Genomic DNA, 21346 nt, shown 5'->3' on the forward strand with positions numbered 1-21346 from the left:
CGCCATCCATGTAAGAATCACTGTCCTGTCCCTGGCTGGCCATCTATGTAAGAATCTCTGTCCTCCACTTTGTCTCTGTGATATTTTAACTTAACGTGGAAGTATTCAAATTTTTTTGCCAGCAGACTCTTCAAGTTTTTTGGCTTTACAATACCATGACAGGAATGGACCCCTTTCCTAAGTCAAAGTCTGATTAAAGTTAATGAAATTAGTGTTGTTTCAGTCATTGATGTTGGCCAGAAGTGCTCTTCCCAGCACCCGCAATCCCGCAGTGTGCCCAGTAATGACTCCTGCAATTCGTACAGTTACATGTATCAGTAACATATTTAAATATGATTGTAGATTCATTTTTATACGACCCATTGCTCCTACTACTGTTGGAACTGTCTGGGTATCTTTCTTCCATATTGCTCTTATTTCTGCCTGCAGATCCTGATATTTTATGACTGTGTCTCTGTGTGCAAGACACTGTAGTCACTGTGTGTAGCGATTTCAATGATCAGTGCTACTTTTGTCTTCTTTTCATGGACCACTATATCTGGTTTTCTCTTATCTATCTTTTGAACTGTTGGTAATGGGTGATCCCATGTGATGTAGACTTCATTTTCTGTGATGCTTTTTGACTCATGTTTCCAGTGTTTTTCAGCCGCTTCAGTCTGACTGGGGAAGTCCACTGGGCCTAAAATAGCCCATTTTCAGTGGATGCCCAAGAGAAAAGCTCCATGAATTGCAAGTGACATTTCATTACTTACAAAGGGCATAGTATATACAATTATTTCAGATAAGTTCCATAATGTATGCAAATTGGGTTGTCACATCTTTATGAAAATGCAGACATTCAGTACAGAAATTTCAAACATTTATGTAAAGTGAGGGATTTATAAACACAATTGTAGTCTAACCTTAAAGTATGGAATGGTACTAGCCATTTGTAGGTTAGGAGAGAGTTATGCATGGAGAGGCTTCTAGTATATTCTAGATTGGAGAGTACAATGTCCTAGATTATAGAGAGGAAGTTGGGAATAGGGGGATGATATGATATTAGAGGTAGATTGGAGAGTAAAGTGTCATCGAATTTTAGGGAGAAGTTAGTTGTGGGTGGGGACTGTTTATGTAGGGATGAAGTAGTATTTACAGGTAGGTGGAAAAATCAGTGAGAATGTGGAGTGAAGAGACAGAAAAACAAGAAAAGGGAGGGTGGGGATGAGTTTAAGTAGTAGCAGGACAGGGGCGTTCCCATGTGGAGGTGGGGATGGGTTTAAGTAGGAGCAGGACAGGGGCGTTCCCATGTGGAGGTGGGGATGAGTTTAAGTAGGAGCATGGCAGGGGCGTTCCCATGTGGAGGTGGGGATGGGTTTAAGTAGGAGCAGGACAGGGGCGTTCCCATGTGGAGGTGGGGATGAGTTTAAGTAGGAGCATGGCAGGGGCGTTCCCATGTGGAGGTGGGGATGGGTTTAAGTAGGAGCAGGACAGGGGCGTTCCCACGTGGAGGGTGGGGATGGGTTTAAGTAGGAGCAGGACAGGGGTGTTCCCATGTGGAAGAAAGATGAGTGGAGCTGAGATTTGTATTGTGTAAGGTTGGGAAGGGTACGAAGGTGAGTGGGGAGAGTTCCACTGTTTGGCTAAGGAGTGATACAGTAATAGATGGCCAGGAGGTCCTGTTAGTTTGTGGACCTGAAGGATATTTTGGTTTTGGGATCTGAGTGAGCTATTAGGAATGCAGGGTTTCAAGGAAGTAACGAGAGAAGGGCAGTCAGTTGGTTTAAAGATGAGCTTGTGGGCAATTGTAAGTTGTAGGTAACTTGAGGTAGTTGGGTAGTTCAAGCCATTTGAGGGCATAGAGGGAGTGGCAGTGGTGGGTTAAGTTTTTGGAATGGGTTGCAAATTTGGAGATTTTGCAATATTTTTTCACAATCCCCAGTGCAACAGTCTTGCCACATTATTATGCCTTTCACTGTACAGTCCTTCTGCCATAAGTATGTCTTAGCCAGCAATGAGCTTTGTAACGGTTTCCTCTTCTGTTTTACAAAACCTACATTCATCTATTTTGGACTTATTTCTCCAAATCTTTAGGGTTTCTAATACCATGACGGGAATGGACCCCATTCCTAAGTTAAAGTATGATTGACGTTTGTGAAATTAGTATTGTTTCAATCTTTGATGTCAGCCAAAAGTGCTCTTTGCACCACTCACAATATGCACAGTAATGACTCCTGCAGTTTGTACAGGGTTACATGGATTGTTAACATATATAAATACGATTGAAGATTCTTTTTTATAAGACCCGTTGTTCCTACTACTGTTGGAACTGTCTAGGTATCTTCCACATGGCTCTCATTTCGGTCTACAGATCCTAATATTTTATGACTTTGTGTGTCTCTGTGTACACACCACACAGTAGTCACTTGGTGTGATGTTTTTAGTGATCAACGCTACTTTTGTCTTCTTTTCGTGGACCACTATACTATAGCTGGTTTTCTAGCATTTATGCTTTGAACTGTTGGTAATGGGTGATCCCATGTGATATAAACATAATTTTCTATGATGCTTTGTGGCTCATGTTTCCAGTGTTTTCAAGAAACTTCAGTACCATAATGTTTGCACAATCACCAGTGCAACAGTCTTGCCACATTATAATGCCTTTCAGTATACAGTTCTGCCATTAGTATGTCATAACCGGCAACAAGGTGTGCAACGGTTTCTAATTCAGTTTTACAAAACCTACATTTGTCTATTTCCCCCACATGTTCAATGGACTTTGTAAACCAGCGTGTATGTAGTCCACTATCTTGGGCAGCCAATATTAACTTTTCATCTTTGGTTTGAATTTGCCTGTCCTTAACCATTCCTGTGTTTGTTCCTGGTCATCATTAGGTTCTTCCAGATGTTTCCTGTACTTGCAACTATATTTATGCATTTTCCACATTTCTTTCCTTCTCATCTGGTCCTTCACCTTCTATTTTTCCTTTTGTTTTTTTGACACATTCAGTTGCAGCCTGATTTTTATCTAGTTCGATTTCCATTCCTGCTTGACGCTGATATGCTTCTAGATTAAGCAGAGAAGTCATCTTAGATTTATTCTCACGTTTCAAAACTTTCATTACATTTAGGTCTTGAGGTCAACAGATATGTCCACGATTGCAGATCTGTACATGTAATCAGTTTCAGGGAGGCCCAGTAAGGCAGTCACCATGTAGCCTCAGGTCTCTCTCCAGCTCCACCTCGTGCCTTCAAGCACTCTAAAACAGAAAATGTGTGTTCTGTGTAGGCTCCGAAATATGGAAATGCATTCCCAAACAAACAAGTGATAATCTCTCCTACCCTGGGAAGTAACTAAATGCGGTCACATTTAAACAAGCCGATTAGGAGTTCCAGACCCCCCCCAATTTATCTCTCCCTGTTCCCACTCCAGATACCTCCAGGGAGTCGCAAAGTTATCTCCGACTGTAGTTGCACTTGAATATGAATACAGTACACTTATTTTCTGCAATAATGCAAATAAAAATGCAGCCTGGTCTGCAAAGCTATGGAAAGAATCATTATGGAACTCATAAACAGAGACATAGGGGACCTGCAGACACTTGACCCCACCCAGTTCGGCTTTGTAAAGGGCAGATCCTGCCTTTTAAACTGGTTGACTTTATCGAAACAGTCACTAGAGCCATTGATGAGGGCAAAGCAGTCCATACAGCATACCTGGACTTGGCTAACGCCTTCGACACAATACCCCACTCAGGCATCATAGATAAGCTCAACAGCTTAAAAGTAAACCATTATGTCACTAGATGGGTTGCAAACTGGCTAAAGGACAGAACCCATAAAGTTAAAATCGCTGGAGCAATGTCAGACTCAAAGCCAGTCACAAGTGGTGTCCCACAGGGATCTGTCCTGGGACCCCTCTTGTTCGGCATTTATTTCTCAGATGTTAAAGCAAACATGGGAGGGCTGTGGCTGACAAAGTTCAGACGACTGCAAACTAGGCGCCATAGTCGATACACCAGCAGACACACACATCCTACAAAAAGGCCTCACAGAAACGGACAACTGGTGCCGGAGTCACGGCCTTAAACTAAATGCCAAAAAATGTATAGTCATCCTCTTGGGGAAAAACAAAGTACCCACAAATTATCACATAGACAGCAACCCACTGAGTACGGAAAAAGTAATCAGAGACCTAGGGACCCAAGTCGACAGCAACCTCTCATTTGACACCCACGTTGCCAAAGTGGTTAGAAAAACATTCTACCTTGCACACCTCATCATGAAGGGATTCACATCCAGATCCAAGGATGTCATTGTACCCCTATATTCCTCCCTCATCAGACCCATGATTGAGTACAATGCCCCATTTGGTATGTACCTCACCTGGCATTTGCAACAGCTGGAGAGACCACAAAAGTACCTCACCAAGAGGATCAAGGGTCTCTATTCAGTAGCATACCGCCTGCTCAGAGGTGATCTTTGCCTGACCTACAAGGCCATGTCCAGTCAGGATCTGATGGACATGCTCCACCTCAAAAAATCCAAATCCATCAGGACCACGAGAGCTAAAGACTTAAACCTCGGCACAAGTATGAATAGGACATGCTGGAGGGATAGATTCATAACCCAGAGGCTTCCCATGCTTTGGAACAAGATCCCAGTTCATATTAGGCAGAGCCCCTCACTGACTCTCTTCAAGAGAAATCTTGATGAGTGGATGGGAGATCGTAAGTTTATCCCAGGGGTCACATCTGTGTCACTGCTAGGCAGGGGCACAGTAAACTAATTCTATTATATAAGGGGACCTTCATTGTGTTACTACTAGACAGAGGCACAGTATTATAAATTTATTCTGTACATTTTTTGTACCATTTCATGGGGTGGCAAAAGCCACATCACTATGGCTAGGCTTACAAATGCTCCAGGGCAGATAGCCTAGTACTATACTATGAAACTATAGCACTTGTAAATAATGTCCTGATTTTTCTCTAAATATTGTATAGTGTCAGTTTTATCATGCTACGCCTGCCGCCCAGTACCATATGTAGTCTGTAGTTCATGCTGTTCTGTACTTATGTGCATGTTCTGTAATTACAGGTACAGTGTCAGTTTTATCATGCTGTGCCTGCCACCCACTACTGTATGTACTGTGTAGTGCATGCTCTTCTGTACCATGTACATGTTCTGTAATTACTGGTACAGTGTCAGTTTTATAATGCTGCCCAGTACCGTATGCACTGTGTAGTGCATGCTCTTCTGTACCATGTTCATGTTCTGTAATTACTGGTACAGTGTCAGTTTTTTAATGCCACCCAGTACCGTATGTAGTGTGTAGTTCATGCTCTTCTGTACCATGTACATGTTCTGTAATTACTGGTACAGTGTCAGTTTTATAATGCTGCCCAGTACCGTATGTAATGTGTAGTGCATGCTCTTCTGTACCATGTACATGTTCTGTAATTACTGGTACAGTGTCAGTTTTATAATGCTGCCCAGTACCGTATGTACTGTGTAGTGCATGCTCTTCTGTTCCATGTACATGTTCTGTAATTACTAGTACAGTGTCAGTTTTATAATACTGCCCAGTACCTGACCAGTACCGTATGTAATGTGTAGTGCATGCTCTTCTGTACTATGTACATGTTCTGTAATTACTGGTACAGTGTCAGTTTTATAATGCTGCCCAGTACCATATGTAATGTGTAGTGCATGCTCTTCTGTACCATGTACATGTTCTGTAATTACTAGTACAGTGTCAGTTTTATAATACTGCCCAGTACCTGACCAGTACCGTATGTAATGTGTAGTGCATGCTCTTCTGTACTATGTACATGTTCTGTAATTACTGGTACAGTGTCAGTTTTATAATGCTGCCCAGTACCGTATGTAATGTGTAGTGCATGCTCTTCTGTACCATGTACATGTTCTGTAATTACTGGTACAGTGTCAGTTTTATAATGCTGCCCAGTACCGTATGTAATGTGTAGTGCATGCTCTTCTGTACCATGTACTTGTTCTGTAATTACTGGTACAGTGTCAGTTTTATAATACTGCCCAGTACCGTATGTAATGTGTAGTGCATGCTCTTCTGTACTATGTACATGTTCTGTAATTACTGGTACAGTGTCAGTTTTATAATGCTGCCCAGTACCATATGTTATGTGTAGTGCATGCTCTTCTGTACCATGTACATGTTCTGTAATTACTGGTACAGTGTCAGTTTTATAATGCTGCCCAGTACCATATGTAATGTGTAGTGCATGCACTTCTGTACCATATACATGTTCTGTAATTACTGGTACAGTGTCAGTTTTATAATGCTGCTCAGTACCGTATGTGCTGTGTAGTGCATGCTCTTCTGTACCATGTACATGTTCTGTAATTACTGGTACAGTGTCAGTTTTATAATACTGCCCAGTACCGTATGTACTGTGTAGTGCATGCTTTTCTGTACCATGTACATGTTCTGTAATTACTAGTACAGTGTCAGTTTTATAATGCTGCCCAGTACCGTATGTGCTGTGTAGTGCATGCTCTTCTGTACCATGTACATGTTCTGTAATTACTGGTACAGTGTCAGTTTTATAATACTGCCCAGTACCTGACCAGTACCGTATGTAATGTGTAGTGCATGCTCTTCTGTACCATGTACATGTTCTGTAATTACTGGTACAGTGTCAGTTTTATAATGCTGCCCAGTACCGTATGTACTGTGTAGTGCATGCTCTTCTGTACCATGTACATGTTCTGTAATTACTAGTACAGTGTCAGTTTTATAATGCTGCCCAGTACCGTATGTAGTGTGTAGTGCATGCTCTTCTGTACCATGTACATGTTCTGTAATTACTGGTACAGTGTCAGTTTTATAATGCCGTCCAGTGCCGTATGTAATGTGTAGTGCATGCTCTTCTGTACCATGTGCATGTTCTCTACCTGCAGTGTGCTGTGTAGAAATCTACACCTGGGATGAATGTGAAAGTAGTCTGTGTGGCTCAGTGTTCTACCCTACTTAACAAATTCATAAAAATATATTCAAAGATAGATGATTTTTGCTGAGTTTGAAATGTTATGATTGTACTTATCAGTGTCAGTTTTATAATGCTGCCCAGTACCGTATGTAATGTGTAGTGCATGCTCTTCTGTACCATGTTCATGTTCTGTAATTACTGGTACAGTGTCAGTTTTTTAATGCCACCCAGTACCGTATGTAGTGTGTAGTGCATGCTCTTCTGTACCATGTACATGTTCTGTAATTACTGGTACAGTGTCAGTTTTATAATGCTGCCCAGTACCGTATGTAATGTGTAGTGCATGCTCTTCTGTACCATGTACATGTTCTGTAATTACTGGTACAGTGTCAGTTTTATAATGCCGTCCAGTACCGTATGTAATGTGTAGTTCATGCTCTTCTGTACCATGTACATGTTCTGTAATTACTGGTACAATGTCAGTTTTATAATGCTGCCCAGTACCGTATGTAATGTGTAGTGCATGCTCTTCTGTACCATGTACATGTTCTGTAATTACTAGTACAGTGTCAGTTTTATAATACTGCCCAGTACCGTATGTAATGTTTAGTGCATGCTCTTCTGTACTATGTACATGTTCTGTAATTACTGGTACAGTGTCAGTTTTATAATGCTGCCCAGTACCGTATGTAATGTGTAGTGCATGCTCTTCTGTACCATGTACATGTTCTGTAATTACTAGTACAGTGTCAGTTTTATAATACTGCCCAGTACCGTATGTAATGTGTAGTGCATGCTCTTCTGTACTATGTACATGTTCTGTAATTACTGGTACAGTGTCAGTTTTATAATGCTGCCCAGTACCGTATGTAATGTGTAGTGCATGCTCTTCTGTACCATGTACATGTTCTGTAATTACTGGTACAGTGTCAGTTTTATAATGCTGCCCAGTACCGTATGTAATGTGTAGTGCATGCTCTTCTGTACCATGTACTTCTGTAATTACTGGTACAGTGTCAGTTTTATAATACTGCCCAGTACCGTATGTAATGTGTAGTGCATGCTCTTCTGTACTATGTACATGTTCTGTAATTACTGGTACAGTGTCAGTTTTATAATGCTGCCCAGTACCGTATGTAATGTGTAGTGCATGCTCTTCTGTACCATGTACATGTTCTGTAATTACTGGTACAGTGTCAGTTTTATAATACTGCCCAGTACCGTATGTACTGTGTAGTGCATGCTCTTCTGTACTATGTACATGTTCTGTAATTACTGGTACAGTGTCAGTTTTATAATGCTGCCCAGTACCGTATGTGCTGTGTAGTGCATGCTCTTCTGTACCATGTACATGTTCTGTAATTACTGGTACAGTGTCAGTTTTATAATACTGCCCAGTACTGTATGTACTGTGTAGTGCATGCTCTTCTGTACCATGTACATGTTCTGTAATTACTAGTACAGTGTCAGTTTTATAATGCTGCCCAGTACCGTATGTGCTGTGTAGTGCATGCTCTTCTGTACCATGTACATGTTCTGTAATTACTGGTACAGTGTCAGTTTTATAATGCTGCCCAGTACCGTATGTAATGTGTAGTGCATGCTCTTCTGTACCATGTTCATGTTCTGTAATTACTGGTACAGTGTCAGTTTTTTAATGCCACCCAGTACCGTGTGTAGTGCATGCTCTTCTGTACCATGTACATGTTCTGTAATTACTGGTACAGTGTCATATAATGCTGCCCAGTACCGTATGTAATGTGTAGTGCATGCTCTTCTGTACCATGTACATGTTCTGTAATTACTGGTACAGTGTCAGTTTTATAATGCCGTCCAGTACCGTATGTAATGTGTAGTTCATGCTCTTCTGTACCATGTACATGTTCTGTAATTACTGGTACAGTGTCAGTTTTATAATGCTGCCCAGTACCGTATGTAATGTGTAGTGCATGCTCTTCTGTACCATGTACATGTTCTGTAATTACTGGTACAGTGTCAGTTTTATAATGCTGCCCAGTACCGTATGTACTGTGTAGTGCATGCTCTTCTGTACCATGTACATGTTTTGTAATTACTAGTACAGTGTCAGTTTTATAATACTGCCCAGTACCTGACCAGTACCGTATGTAATGTGTAGTGCATGCTCTTCTGTACCATGTACATGTTCTGTAATTACTAGTACAGTGTCAGTTTTATAATGCCGTCCAGTACCGTATGTAATGTGTAGTTCATGCTCTTCTGTACCATGTGCATGTTCTCTACCTGCAGTGTGCTGTGTAGAAATCTACACCTGGGATGAATGTGAAAGTAGTCTGTGTGGCTCAGTGTTCTACCCTACTTAACAAATTCATAAAAATATATTCAAAGATAGATGATTTTTGCGGAGTTTGAAATGTTATGATTGTACTTTTCGGTTTAAAAGATGCAAACTTTAGTCCTGTGTGCTAAGTATGATATGTTTCATTTGTTTAGGATTGATGTTGGAGGATTGTTTTGTGTTAACCTTTTATTCAGCTTTACTTTTTCCTAAGGTAGAGGGCTTATGGGCTGCAGGCTCCATTGTTAAAGCACTCTGTGTGTCCTCCTAAAACCAGCATCTGTTACAGCTTTCTCAAAAACTTGTTGCAGTCTCTCTCTGGGCCTTCATCTATGAAATCAAAATGGCTGTTTTTGCAGATCTGATTCTAGTTTTGTAAAGCTACACATTTCTTCTTACAGTTATCCAACCAACAAGTGGATTAAGCTGGGTACATTTCATGCCAGAGATGAGAGAACAGTGCAGAGCTTTCCTTTAGATGAGCAGATGTATGCAAAATATGTCAAGGTAACACTGACTTGCCATTTCTGTGTTCCATGCTTTTGTTTCTCTCAGAGAATACTTTAAATAGTGATACATTGAACACTGTTAGGTTTCAGAATGTGTATTTTCATTTGAATTGCAGAAATGTTATCTAAACTAAGCACTGAATTTTTGTAGTACTGCAGCCCCCCCCCCCCCGACCGTCAAAAATCATGTCTTGGCCTCCTGTTTGCTTTTGTGTAATTATCCCATATGAGCCACTTCACTGTGGAGACAGAACCCTTCTGCTAGTTATTAATACCCAGAGGTATAGTTTCAATGGCAGGCCAAGGATAGTAAGACATCCATGTGTTTGGATGTCAGAGTCTGTGCTGAGGCACATGGAATGCAGTGCTGTGCCAGCTGTAGCTCGCAGTGCAGAAGGTGTCTGCCGTTATCCCCCCTCCCATAAGTGACTATAAGCCCCTTGGCCTTTATGTGGAGGTCATGCAGGCAGCAGGAGGGCCTTCCCCTTCTGTGTAAGAGGAAGGGCTACAGGCTACAACTGCTACATGCTGCCCTTCCTGCATCTGTGGCTCAGTCCCAATCCTGAGTTTGTATAGGTGCAGCCAGACCCCTCATTTTTGCACTAGTACATTGGCCATGTCGATTAATCTGTTCATTGTTTTAATTGTTGCTCAAAGGCTCCCTGCTGTACAGTTCCTGGATAGGAATACAGATAGGGACTGGGGGCACTTTTGTTCATCTCCTTGGAGATTTCTCCTGTATCCTGTACTGTAAGTACTAAATTATGCAAGTATTTTCCTGTCACCCTTACTTAGAAAAATGTTCCAGAATCTAGTAGATTGGTGCTCATCCAAGTACAGAGGAGCAGTACTATTTGCATGTGAAAGAAGTTTGTATACCGTAGAAAAGCATGGATTATTCCATGATGTGCTGGGGAGTAGGCTGGGTCTTGTGGTAGTAAAATGCACTTAATTTGGGGTTAGAGGAGATGTTTCATTAGGAATGTTAAAGCCACAAATCATTAAAAATCTATCTTTACTCGTGTGGAATTATTAGTACAAGTCATTAAAAATCTATCCTTGCACGAGTGTGGAATTAATTTGTACAAGTCATTAAGAATCTATCCTTGCACGAGTGTGGAATTAATTTGTACAAGTCATTAAAAATCTATCCTTGCAGTGTGGAATTAATTTGTACAAGTCATTAAAAATCTATCCTTGCACGAGTGTGGAATTAATTTGTACAAGTCATTAAAAATCTATCCTTGCACGAGTGTGGAATTAATTTGTACAAGTCATTAAAAATCTGTCCTTGCATGAGTGTGGAATTAATTTGTACCATCCTTTTCCCACATATTTAGTTTAGCCATTTTTTTCTGTATTTTTATGCATCCAGTCACCCTAAGGATTTCCTACTTTTATGGTTTACCACTGTTACCCCTTTGACTGCAGATCACACTGCAAGTCTCTTACACTAACTGCATTTGCTTTTTAACTCTAGGCTGAATTCTGTGTTTAACCAGACTTTAGTGTCTCAGTCAATGGTTATTCCCAAAGTCCAAATTAGGTGTAGAATGGCTAAGCCTTTTTCCATAATGGGGGACAGTACACCACATCATCATATCCTGTGCCACTCATGCTGTTTACCAGTTTTGGAGTGTTTCAGTACATAAAATGTTTGCTTATATTAAATCTGCTTTTTAGTTGTGTCTGCACAGCTAATTCAGGTATCAGCATTTTCCTTGAATGTCTTTTTCAGCATTCTGAAATGATTGTGAGGGCTGTATTAGAAATTATGTTCATGCTTACTAATAGGTGGGACAGTATTATGCACCTGATGTTCTGTATGTGAAAAGCATTCCACTGTACAGCTAAGCATGCAGTGCCATGCAGGAATTCATATTACCTCTTGGTGTACAGCCTACAATCCTGCCTATTTGTTTGGGACTCGTTCCCCCAGCAGCCTGCTTTAAATGGGCATTGTTCTCCTGTCTAATGGGTGCCTACAGCACTTGGAGTAATTTGTCTAATCGGTGCAGCTGTCCATTTGCCATAACACATTTTTCCCTCTTCTCCCTGCTGTTGACCATGCTTGTCATGCACCAGGTCTGCTAGACCTGTCTTTTATTACCCCCCACCCCCATCCGTCCCTGCGGCTCAGCCCTATCCATGCTTTGGGCCAGTGAGGAGGTAAAGCATGCAGATGCAGCACCATACAGCTGCTGGGGAGTGTGCCCTAACCCCTTCCTAATGCAGTATCATCCTGTCGTACCCACTGTCTTTGGAAGGCATACGTGCACCTGATGGAGTGGTTATATTGCTTGCAGGGTGGTGGCTGCCAGGCTCTTAATTCTGCTAGTGCAGTAAACCTAGGTTGCTTCCCTTCCTTCAGGATGGGCGAGCTGATGTCTGTCTGCTTTCTCGCATCCTAACTGGCATGACTTAGACCTCATCACCTCTTTAGATGGCAGAGCTGATATCGACCACTCTTTCCCATCCTTCCAACACTGGTGTCGCATATTGAACATGGGTGTAGATAACATTTCACAAAATCAGGATGCAAAGCATTACCATAATCTAATGGTTTGTGTTTTGCATGTGTGTGTAAGTGTCATCGGGTTTTCAGCTACTGATTTTAAAAGTCCATAAGTTTGTAGGATGCTGCTAGGCAGTAGACTAGTTAAACCTTTTCTAGGCAGTAGACGTTAAACCTTTTGCTGCTGCTTAAGACATTGCAGTCCAACTGGTACACGCATCTAGTTACTCCCTTTGTCTGTCAAGGATGGGGGCAGGCCTGCAGTACATTTGTAGTTTCTTATTGTACATTTGAAGTGTTACAGTTAGTTGTTGCTATGTTTTTATACCTCTGTACTTGGTGCATTTTAGTTTTGCTGACTTTCTTTCCATTCTGAACTGATTTTACTCTCTGAAAATTAATGCATTTAGGGGGTTGGGGATTTGCTTCCGGCATGTCTGTTTTAACACTAACTTTTCTTTTCTTCTCTTTCTGTTCCTGCCTCAGATGTTCAGCAAGTACCTCAAGGTTAGCAGCGGCCTTCTCTACCCTAGCATTGGGGTGGGACGTTTGTAAGGCACAGAGCACAATGCATGCTTTCACAAATCAAGCTTTGCCTCAGTTTTTGCACTTTGTAAATCTGTACTGTTTCACAGTCCTGTTTAGAACTTGGGTTAAGTTATGTTTTGCAATTATGACGTTGGTGGGGCTTCTACTAAACCAGTTGTTTCCTTTAGGTGGAGCTAATATCCCATTTCGGAGCGGAGCATTTTTGCCCCTTGAGTCTCGTAAGGTACTTGTAATCCTTTCTTTGGTTTCTGTGTGTAACGTGAAGTAAAAATCATGTTTAGATGATTTTATTATGCAGACAGCAGTGCCTGTATACACAAGAGTTTGACTTTGAAATGTGTAATATTTCTACATTTTATCCCCCACCCCGTTATGGTACTTTCAAATGAAATATGGTTCCAAAACAGTTTCATATTGTTTTAAATAAAAATCTGAACAGTGTTCATGTATTAGAATTTTTTTTCTTTTAGATTGCCTTAAGTTATGTCTTTCTTGGTGAACACTTTGTGTATGAAGTTAGTTCACTCAAGCCTAAAACCCCATTTTTTGTACACTTACAGTTCACACTCATACCTCCTTATGGAGTGCAGAACTTATTTGGTTCTGGCTTCTTTAAGTGACTTAAAAACTGCTGGTCAATGAGAATAGGTGAAACCGTGGATGTTGATGAAAACTGTGCTTGATATTTAAACTCTTTAAATTGGTCACCTTGGGCAATTTTGCTAATTATAACATTAAATATATGCTTTCATACTTTTGTAAGTATTCTAGTAAAAATGCACTTGTAGAGGAATTTCTTGTCATGTGAACGCTTATGCCTCATTTGTTTTTGTACTGCTTTTTAAGTTTATTTTTCAGAAAATGCTCTGGAATGCAAGATGTGTACAGGCTACCAGAGGTGTAACCTTCCACGTAATGTAAATGAGTTAAGGTGGAGTGCTAACATGTAAATGAGTTAAGGGGTGGGTGCTAATTCACCCAATTGAATGTTCTCTGGAAATGTCATGCTTAAGATTGGTAGGTTTTAATTATTCTTCCTTCTCAGTGGTCAGCTGCTGTAAGTTCTGTCATCCACATGAAACAAGTCACTGCACCCATTTTGTATATATTCTGTTTCAGACCTAGAACATAACCTCTGTTTCTGATCATGTTGAACAGCTTTTGCTGCGTTTATCAGCTGAATTCTGGATTAACCAGGCACATCTTCTGGTCAGTCATATCTTTGTGTCTAACTTTGGGAAGTTCTTTAGGGGTAGTACAGAAAGTACAGCAGGGCTCAACAGGCTGACGTTGGACCTGTTTCCCCTGCCGCAGTCATCCCTGCTGCATACACCCCGTCTTTATCGGTGCCATTTTCATTTGATATGTAGGTGCATCATATTGAGCGATATTTTCCAATAAAGAAGTATTCTCTTCTTTTTTATTCATTTTCGTTGTCATCCCTCTGTAATCTAATGGACTATTCAGTCATTTATGGTTGAGCCAGTTGCTGGATTATGGTGGCTTTGATAGCTAGTCACTGGAATCAGTCACCTTGAACTGAGGGACATGTCAGACACCAAAACTGTATTGTTTGCTTACTTAACACCCTTGTCTAAGGCATTTCTTTACACAGATAGGTGCAGAGAGGGACCCACACTTCCTGCTGTAAGAACCTTTTATGGACTTTTGTAGTACTAGTATGAAGGACAGAGAAAGGTGCAGAGAAGGATCCACACAGACAAGCACAGAGAAGGACCCACACAAAGAGACGCACCAAGAGGGACCTACACAGACAGGCACAGAGAGAGACACTGACAGGGACTCGCGCAGAGAGAGAGACACCAAGAGGGACGTGCACAGATAGGTGCACAGAGAGAGAGAGACCGAGAGGAACCCACACAGACTGGTGCAGAGAGAGACTAGGAGAGACACACTGGGGAAACTTGGGCACCCCGTTCTCCAGATTTTGCTTCCTACACTAAATGCAGTAAAAGTTATGTTCTGACATCTGCAGTAACCACTAAAGAAAGAAGAAATTTCTCCAAGATGTACTTAGTTTCTGGTCTCAGGCTGACTCAAACTGACATTACAACTGTGAATGTGACATTCATTAAACTGTGGCAAGAAAACTGCAGATGTTACCATCTGACTACCCTTTATACAATTGATCTCTTGATGTCAGAAGGAGATTGTGCACACTGTGTCATAAAATGAAAGGTGAGTACTCTTGGCTGGCCATAAAAATCCTGCTGGAAATATTCCAGGAGTCATTGCAGCCATAGTGAATTTACTTGGACATTCACAATTATTGTGAGCTGCTAATACAGCTGCACTTTCCTCCTTTATTTAGGATGGACTGCTTGTAAACTTTTTTTATTGCCTGCTTAAATTCTGATATTGGTTTGGGTATAGAGTAGATGTTCTTTTGGGGAGGCTAACTGTAGCAGTGAATTGTAATGTAGGGGTTATATCCCACCTAGCTTTTATAACTCACAGTCAGACTTTTATCTGCAGCCTTGTATTCCTTAGGAAGGTGTCAGCTGATGTTCTACCACCATTCTGCAGAACTTCATGTGTGCCTCATGGACTTATGTAACGGACAGTGTCTGCAACGTGTTTCAGTTCTTGACACTTTATATGTTTCACATTGTCAGAGTAATATAGCCATGCAGGGCATTGCTTTTGTTTTTCTAAGAGGTTTTAAGTCTGAGTTGATAGACTATTGACAGTCTCCACATTTCTGTCACAACTTTTGTTTTTTTATGTCTTGTTAGTGATGGATAATAGGGAGTTGGACAAAAAGCAGAATAAAAAGGATAAAGTCATTAGTACTAACAAGGCTGAATCCTCAATGAAGGCTGTCAGACAAATTGTACTGTTTCTTAAATGAATCCTCTACAACGTGACAAGCTACAGAAACATAAACTCATCACCCCTTTAATTTGGTCTCATTTTGGTCTAGCCCTTGATTGAGTAGCAGGGGACAAAGCTGGTACTTTGAATGCAGATCACAAGATGTCCGCATTAATAAAAGTAATGGCCACAAGTGATGGAGGCAGCCTAACCCAGGCTAATCTAACTTGGGGGAGCTGGGAGACCCCAGCCAGCATGAACAGAACAAATAATAAAAGGTTTTAATATGAATTGTTTTGAAGGTCATGAAGTGATTTAATACAAAAACTTCAGGACATTGCAACTGAAACTAAGGTTCACTGTTTTTCATGAACCACAAACTGCTCTCAAGCTACTCCCTTCAGCAAAGATGTTCATATTCAGAAGAGTATGTGAAGGTTCAAGTGAAGGAGGGAAGGATCACAAACTGCTCTCAAGCTACTCCCTTAAGCAAAGATGCTCATATTCAGAGGTGTCTGTGAAGTTTCATGTGAAGGAGGGAAGAAAAAGGACACCTTTTCCTTGTAATTTTTGTGTTGAAGATGAAGACTCCTCTTCCTTTTCCTTGGAGGAAATTCTTTTTTCCCTTTGGGTTTCCACTAGAATCCATTTCTTTAATGGTTACCTTTAATTATAAAGATTGATAAGTGGTGATGAGGATGAGGCTGTCTGACTGGTCAGCAGCTCTCCTCAGTACATGTTTATTTCAAATTGTAATGACCAGAGTGAGGATGCCCAGTCTGTTGCCCCTAAAGCAAAACATCCATAGATGGGGTTTATATAATGCACACAGGCTAAATCCTGCTGCTGTTTCCTTGTATTAATCTACGTGGGAAGGCTATGTCACTAGCAGTTTTCTCCTTTGAAAATGACTCTGGGTTACTAGATAAATATGGGAGGTGTCATATGCTGGTACTTTTCTAAGGTACGACTCTAGGTTACTAGATAAATATGGGAGGTGTCATATGCTGGTACTTTTCTAAGGTACGACTCTGGGTTACTAGATAAATATGGGAGGTGTCATATGCTGGTACTTTTCTAAGGTACGACTCTGGGTTACTAGATAAATATGGGAGGTGTCATATGCTGTTACTTTTCTAAGGTACGACTCTGGGTTACTAGATAAATATGGGAGGTGTGCGTATGCTGTTACTTGTATGACTGTGGATTACTAGATAAATATGGGAGGTGTCATATGCTTGTACTTTTCTAAGGTACGACTCTGGGTTACTAGATAAATATGGGAGGTGTCATATGCTGGTATTTTTCTAAGGTACGACTCTGGGTTACTAGATAAATATAGGAGGTGTCATATGCTGTTACTTTTCTAAGGTACGACTCTGCATTACTAGATAAATATGGGAGGTGTCATATGCTGGTACTTTTCTAAGGTACGACTCTGGGTTACTAGATAAATATGGGAGGTGTGCATATGCTTGTACTTTTCTAAGGTACGACTGATGAAGCATGGATAGTTTCTACGTGAAAGCGCTAATTTCTTCCTGGATCCTAATAAAACTGCTTTGGAACAATTTTACTGGACTGGACTTTGATATTCTGTGATACTGATTTTGAGAACACCGTGGTTGGTAACTCTTGTTCCGTTTCTGTGATTTCGTCTTTCGTTTGACAAGAGTTACATTCAGTGACTTTGTTGCTTCTTTTTGTTTTTACTAGATAAGTATGGGAGGTGTCATATGCGTGTACTTTCCTAATGTACGACTCTGGGTTTAGATAAATATGGGAGGTGTGCATATGCTTGTACTTTTCTAAGGTACGACTCTGGGTTACTAGATAAATATGGGAGGTGTGCATATGCTGTTACTTTTCTAAGGTACGACTCTGGGTTACTAGATAAATATGGGAGGTGTCATATGCTGGTACTTTTCTAAGGTACGACTCTGGGTTACTAGATAAGTATGGGAGGTGTCATATGCGTGTACTTTTCTCAGGTACGACTCTACTAGATAAATATGCGAGGTGTCATACTTTTCTAAGGTACGACTCTGGGTTACTAGATAAATATGGGAGATGTGCATATGCTGGTACTTTTCTAAGGTACGACTCTGGGTTACTAGATAAATATGGGAGGTGTCATATGCTGGTACTTTTCTAAGGTACGACTCTGGGTTACTAGATAAGTATGGGAGGTGTCATATGCGTGTACTTTTCTCAGGTACGACTCTACTAGATAAATATGCGAGGTGTCATACTTTTCTAAGGTACGACTCTGGGTTACTAGATAAATATGGGAGATGTGCATATGCTGGTACTTTTCTAAGGTACGACTCTGGGTTACTAGATAAATGTGGGAGGTGTCATATGCTGGTACTTTACTAAGGTACGACTCTGGGTTACTAGATAAAAATGGGAGGTGTCATATGCTGGTACTTTTCTAAGGTACGACTCTGGGTTACTAGATAAATATGGGAGGTGTCATATTATTTATTTTTTATTTATTTTATTTGCAGTTGGTTTACCAGGATAGTCCATTGGGCCAAGAGAACCCGTTTTAAATGGAGTCCTGGGGAGAAAAGCTCCAAAACAAAGGTTACAAAGAGTATTATAGCATTTTTTGATTACAAAAACAATGTTATAGTAGTTTACAATTACAAACATTAGTAGGTTAAAGACAATGCTTTAAAATGGTGGTAGCAAAAGATTTCAGAAGTTAAAATTCAAACAGTTGTGGACTCAAGGCAGAGATTAAGCATTTATAATGTAGTGTTTAGATTTCATTTTGTTGAAAACAAAGGTTTAAGCAGGTGCAGTAAAAGATTCTTTAGGTTAAATTTTGTAGAAATATCAGAGCATAGCTATGGTAAATATACAGTTTCTAGAGAGTAATCTTAGGATTAGAGAATTATAAGATGTAGTTGCAGTTGGCTTATTATTTGGTAACTGTTGATGTATGATATTGAAGCCTATAAGAAGTGGAGAACAGACTATGAGAGATGGGAGCAGGAGCATTCCCATGAGGATGTTAGGTGTGAGTGCAGTGACTTTTTAAAGCCAGGGAGGTTGGTGGTACGGATGGAGGGAGTGAGTTCCATAGGCGTGCTAAAGCGAAGGATAGGAGGTTTTGTCCTGGAGTATGAAGGGGTTTGTATAGCTCAATTAGGTTTTGGTTGCTAGAGCGTAGGAGTCTTTGAGGTAGGTGCATTTTAAAGGGAGGGATGAAAAATTAGTTTGTCAGCGAAAGTCACCTGAGTATAGGTGAGATAGTTGGGGAGTTCTAGCCAGTTAAGTTTGTGAAGAGATGTGCAGTGGTGGGTAGATGATTTGTGGCTTGTGGCAAATTTCGCAATTTTATTATAACAGGAGGACAGTTTTGTTTTGAGAGATGATTGCAGGTTTGTAAGGAGAGGGGTTCCATAAAGAAGGGAAGGGATGAGAAATGTAGTAGCGAGTGTGAGTTTAGTGGATGGGGTGAGGAATCGATTGTGTCGGTAGAGCATAGCTAGTTTTTGGTGGGTTTTATTTATGTTTAGTTGTAGGTGGCTGTTGAATTTCAGTTGCTCATTAATGTGGACTCCCAAGTAGTTTGGTTTCAGATACCAATTCAAGGGGTGTGTTATTTTGACTATTTATGGAGAATAGCTTTTTATCAATGGTTCTGTTTTTTTGAGGGGGTAAATACCATGAGTTTGGTTTTTGAGGCATTGAGTGCAAGATGATTGTCCTTCATCCACTGTTCTGTGGTAGTGAAGGCATCTTGAGTTAGTTTTAAGAGAGTGGGGATGGAAGTGGCTGCACAGATAATTGTAGGATCATTTGCATATTGAATAAGTTTAGCATAAGGAATTGAGTGGAAGAAGTCATTTATGAATATATTGAAAAGGAGAGGACCCAAAATGGAACCTTGGGGGACACCAGTGGGTGTGTTAAGGAAAGTGGAAATGGATTTTTTCCACTTGAAAGCTTGTTGCCTGTTGGAGAGATAGCTGGTGAACCAGTTGAAAGAAAGGGGGTGGATAGGTTAAGGTTAGATAGTTTAGTTAGGAGAAGTTTGTGAGAGATAGTATCAAAGGCTTTAGAGGTCAAGAAAGAGGGTAGATACAATACAGCCTTAATCTCTGGCTTTATTTACAGTTTCCAGGAAGGAAAGGAGGGCAGTCATGGTGCTGTGATTGGGTCTGAATCCGTGTTGTGTGGAAGTTGGTAAATTATTGTCTAACAGATAGGGAAGGAGTTGAAGGTGGATACATTTTTCTAGAAGTTTTGATATAGGAGAGAGGATGGCGATGAGTCGAAAGTTAGTAATATTGTTATTACCTCCTTTGTGCAGGGGAATGATGAAAGCCTTTTTCCAGAGTTTGGGTACGACACCTTCTTGGATGGAGCGATTTATTATGATGCTGATGGGGAAGGCTGGTACTTTTCTAAGGTACGACTGGGTTACTAGATAAATATGGGAGGTGTCATATGCTGGTACTTTTCTAAGGTACGACTCTGGGTTACTAGATAAATATGGGAGGTGTCATATGCTGGTACTTTTCTAAGGTCTGACTCTGGGTTACTAGATAAATATGGGAGGTGTCATATGCTGGTACTTTTCTAAGGTACGACTCTGGGTTACTAGATAAATATGGGAGGTGTCATATGCTGGTACTTTTCTAAGGTACGACTCTGGGTTACTAGATAAATATGGGAGGTGTCATATGCTGGTACTTTTCTAAGGTACGACTCTGGGTTACTAGATAAATATGGGAGGTGTGCATTTGCTGTTACTTTTCTAAGGTACGACTCTGGGTTACTAGATAAATATGGGAGGTGTCAGATGCTGGTACTTTTCTAAGATATGACTCTGGGTTACTAGATAAATATGGGAGGTGTCATATGCTGGTACTTTTCTAAGGTACGATTCTGGGTTACTAGATAAATATGGGAGGTGTCATATGCTTTTACTTTAAAAAGGTACGACTCTGGGTTGCTAGATAAATATGGGAGGTGTGCATATGCTGTTACTTTTCTAAGGTACTTTACATGCTATACATGGAATGTTGGAGAGCTATATTTTGGAGAAGATTTAGGCAAGTTTGGGGTGTAATCATAATAGTTATGTTAATAGTAGAACAAAATAAGGTTGCTGTGGCTCGTAAGGATTGGTTTTAAAACACTGATATGTACATATGATGATGGCAAATCAAGTGGTGCTGTATTAGGAGTCATCCTTCTTAAGACTTGCATAGGTTTGAAGTAAAATCTTAAAATGAGGATGGCAGAAGCAAATTACTCAATGCTTTTGTAATATTGTGACTCTTGAAGAAAGGCAAAAACAGATCTTTAAAGCTTTCTACCCACCTATGCACTTGCTACCAAATTAATTCTGTTGTAATATGTCTTTTTATGCAAAAAGAGCTTCTCATAATTTTGCAATCAAAAGCCATTTAAAGAAACATTGCAAGAGTAATTGGGTACTACATGAAAGGGAAGTTTTAACCACTGAACTTCAAAATGACTGTTACCTCTTGCCGACCCAGTGTGTAATAGGCGAATTTCCCTGCTTGGGACTGTACTGCTACTAACAAATCGGCTCCGCAAGAGAGTTCAGTAAGGCTATACAACAGATATTTTTCCAAGTGCTTCAAAACTAGTCTGCTTCACAAAGTAAAATTATTTGAATGCAGCA

The 21346-nt window shown here is 40.5% G+C and overlaps 1 protein-coding gene across 1 annotated transcript in view; it reads left to right on the plus strand.

Moving 5' to 3' along the window:
• Positions 1-21346, plus strand: part of SUCO (SUN domain containing ossification factor) — a 1178094-nt gene that overhangs the window by 337715 nt on the left and 819033 nt on the right. The window contains exons 6-8 of the mRNA XM_044086746.1: positions 9669-9774; positions 12778-12798; positions 13008-13063. Of these exons, the coding sequence (XP_043942681.1) occupies positions 9669-9774; positions 12778-12798; positions 13008-13063 (183 nt within the window). The remainder of the gene's footprint in view (positions 1-9668; positions 9775-12777; positions 12799-13007; positions 13064-21346) is intronic.

This window comes from Protopterus annectens, chromosome 10.part0, assembly GCF_019279795.1.
Source record: "Protopterus annectens isolate FY-2018-M chromosome 10.part0, PAN1.0, whole genome shotgun sequence".
NCBI lineage: Eukaryota > Metazoa > Chordata > Ceratodontiformes > Protopteridae > Protopterus > Protopterus annectens.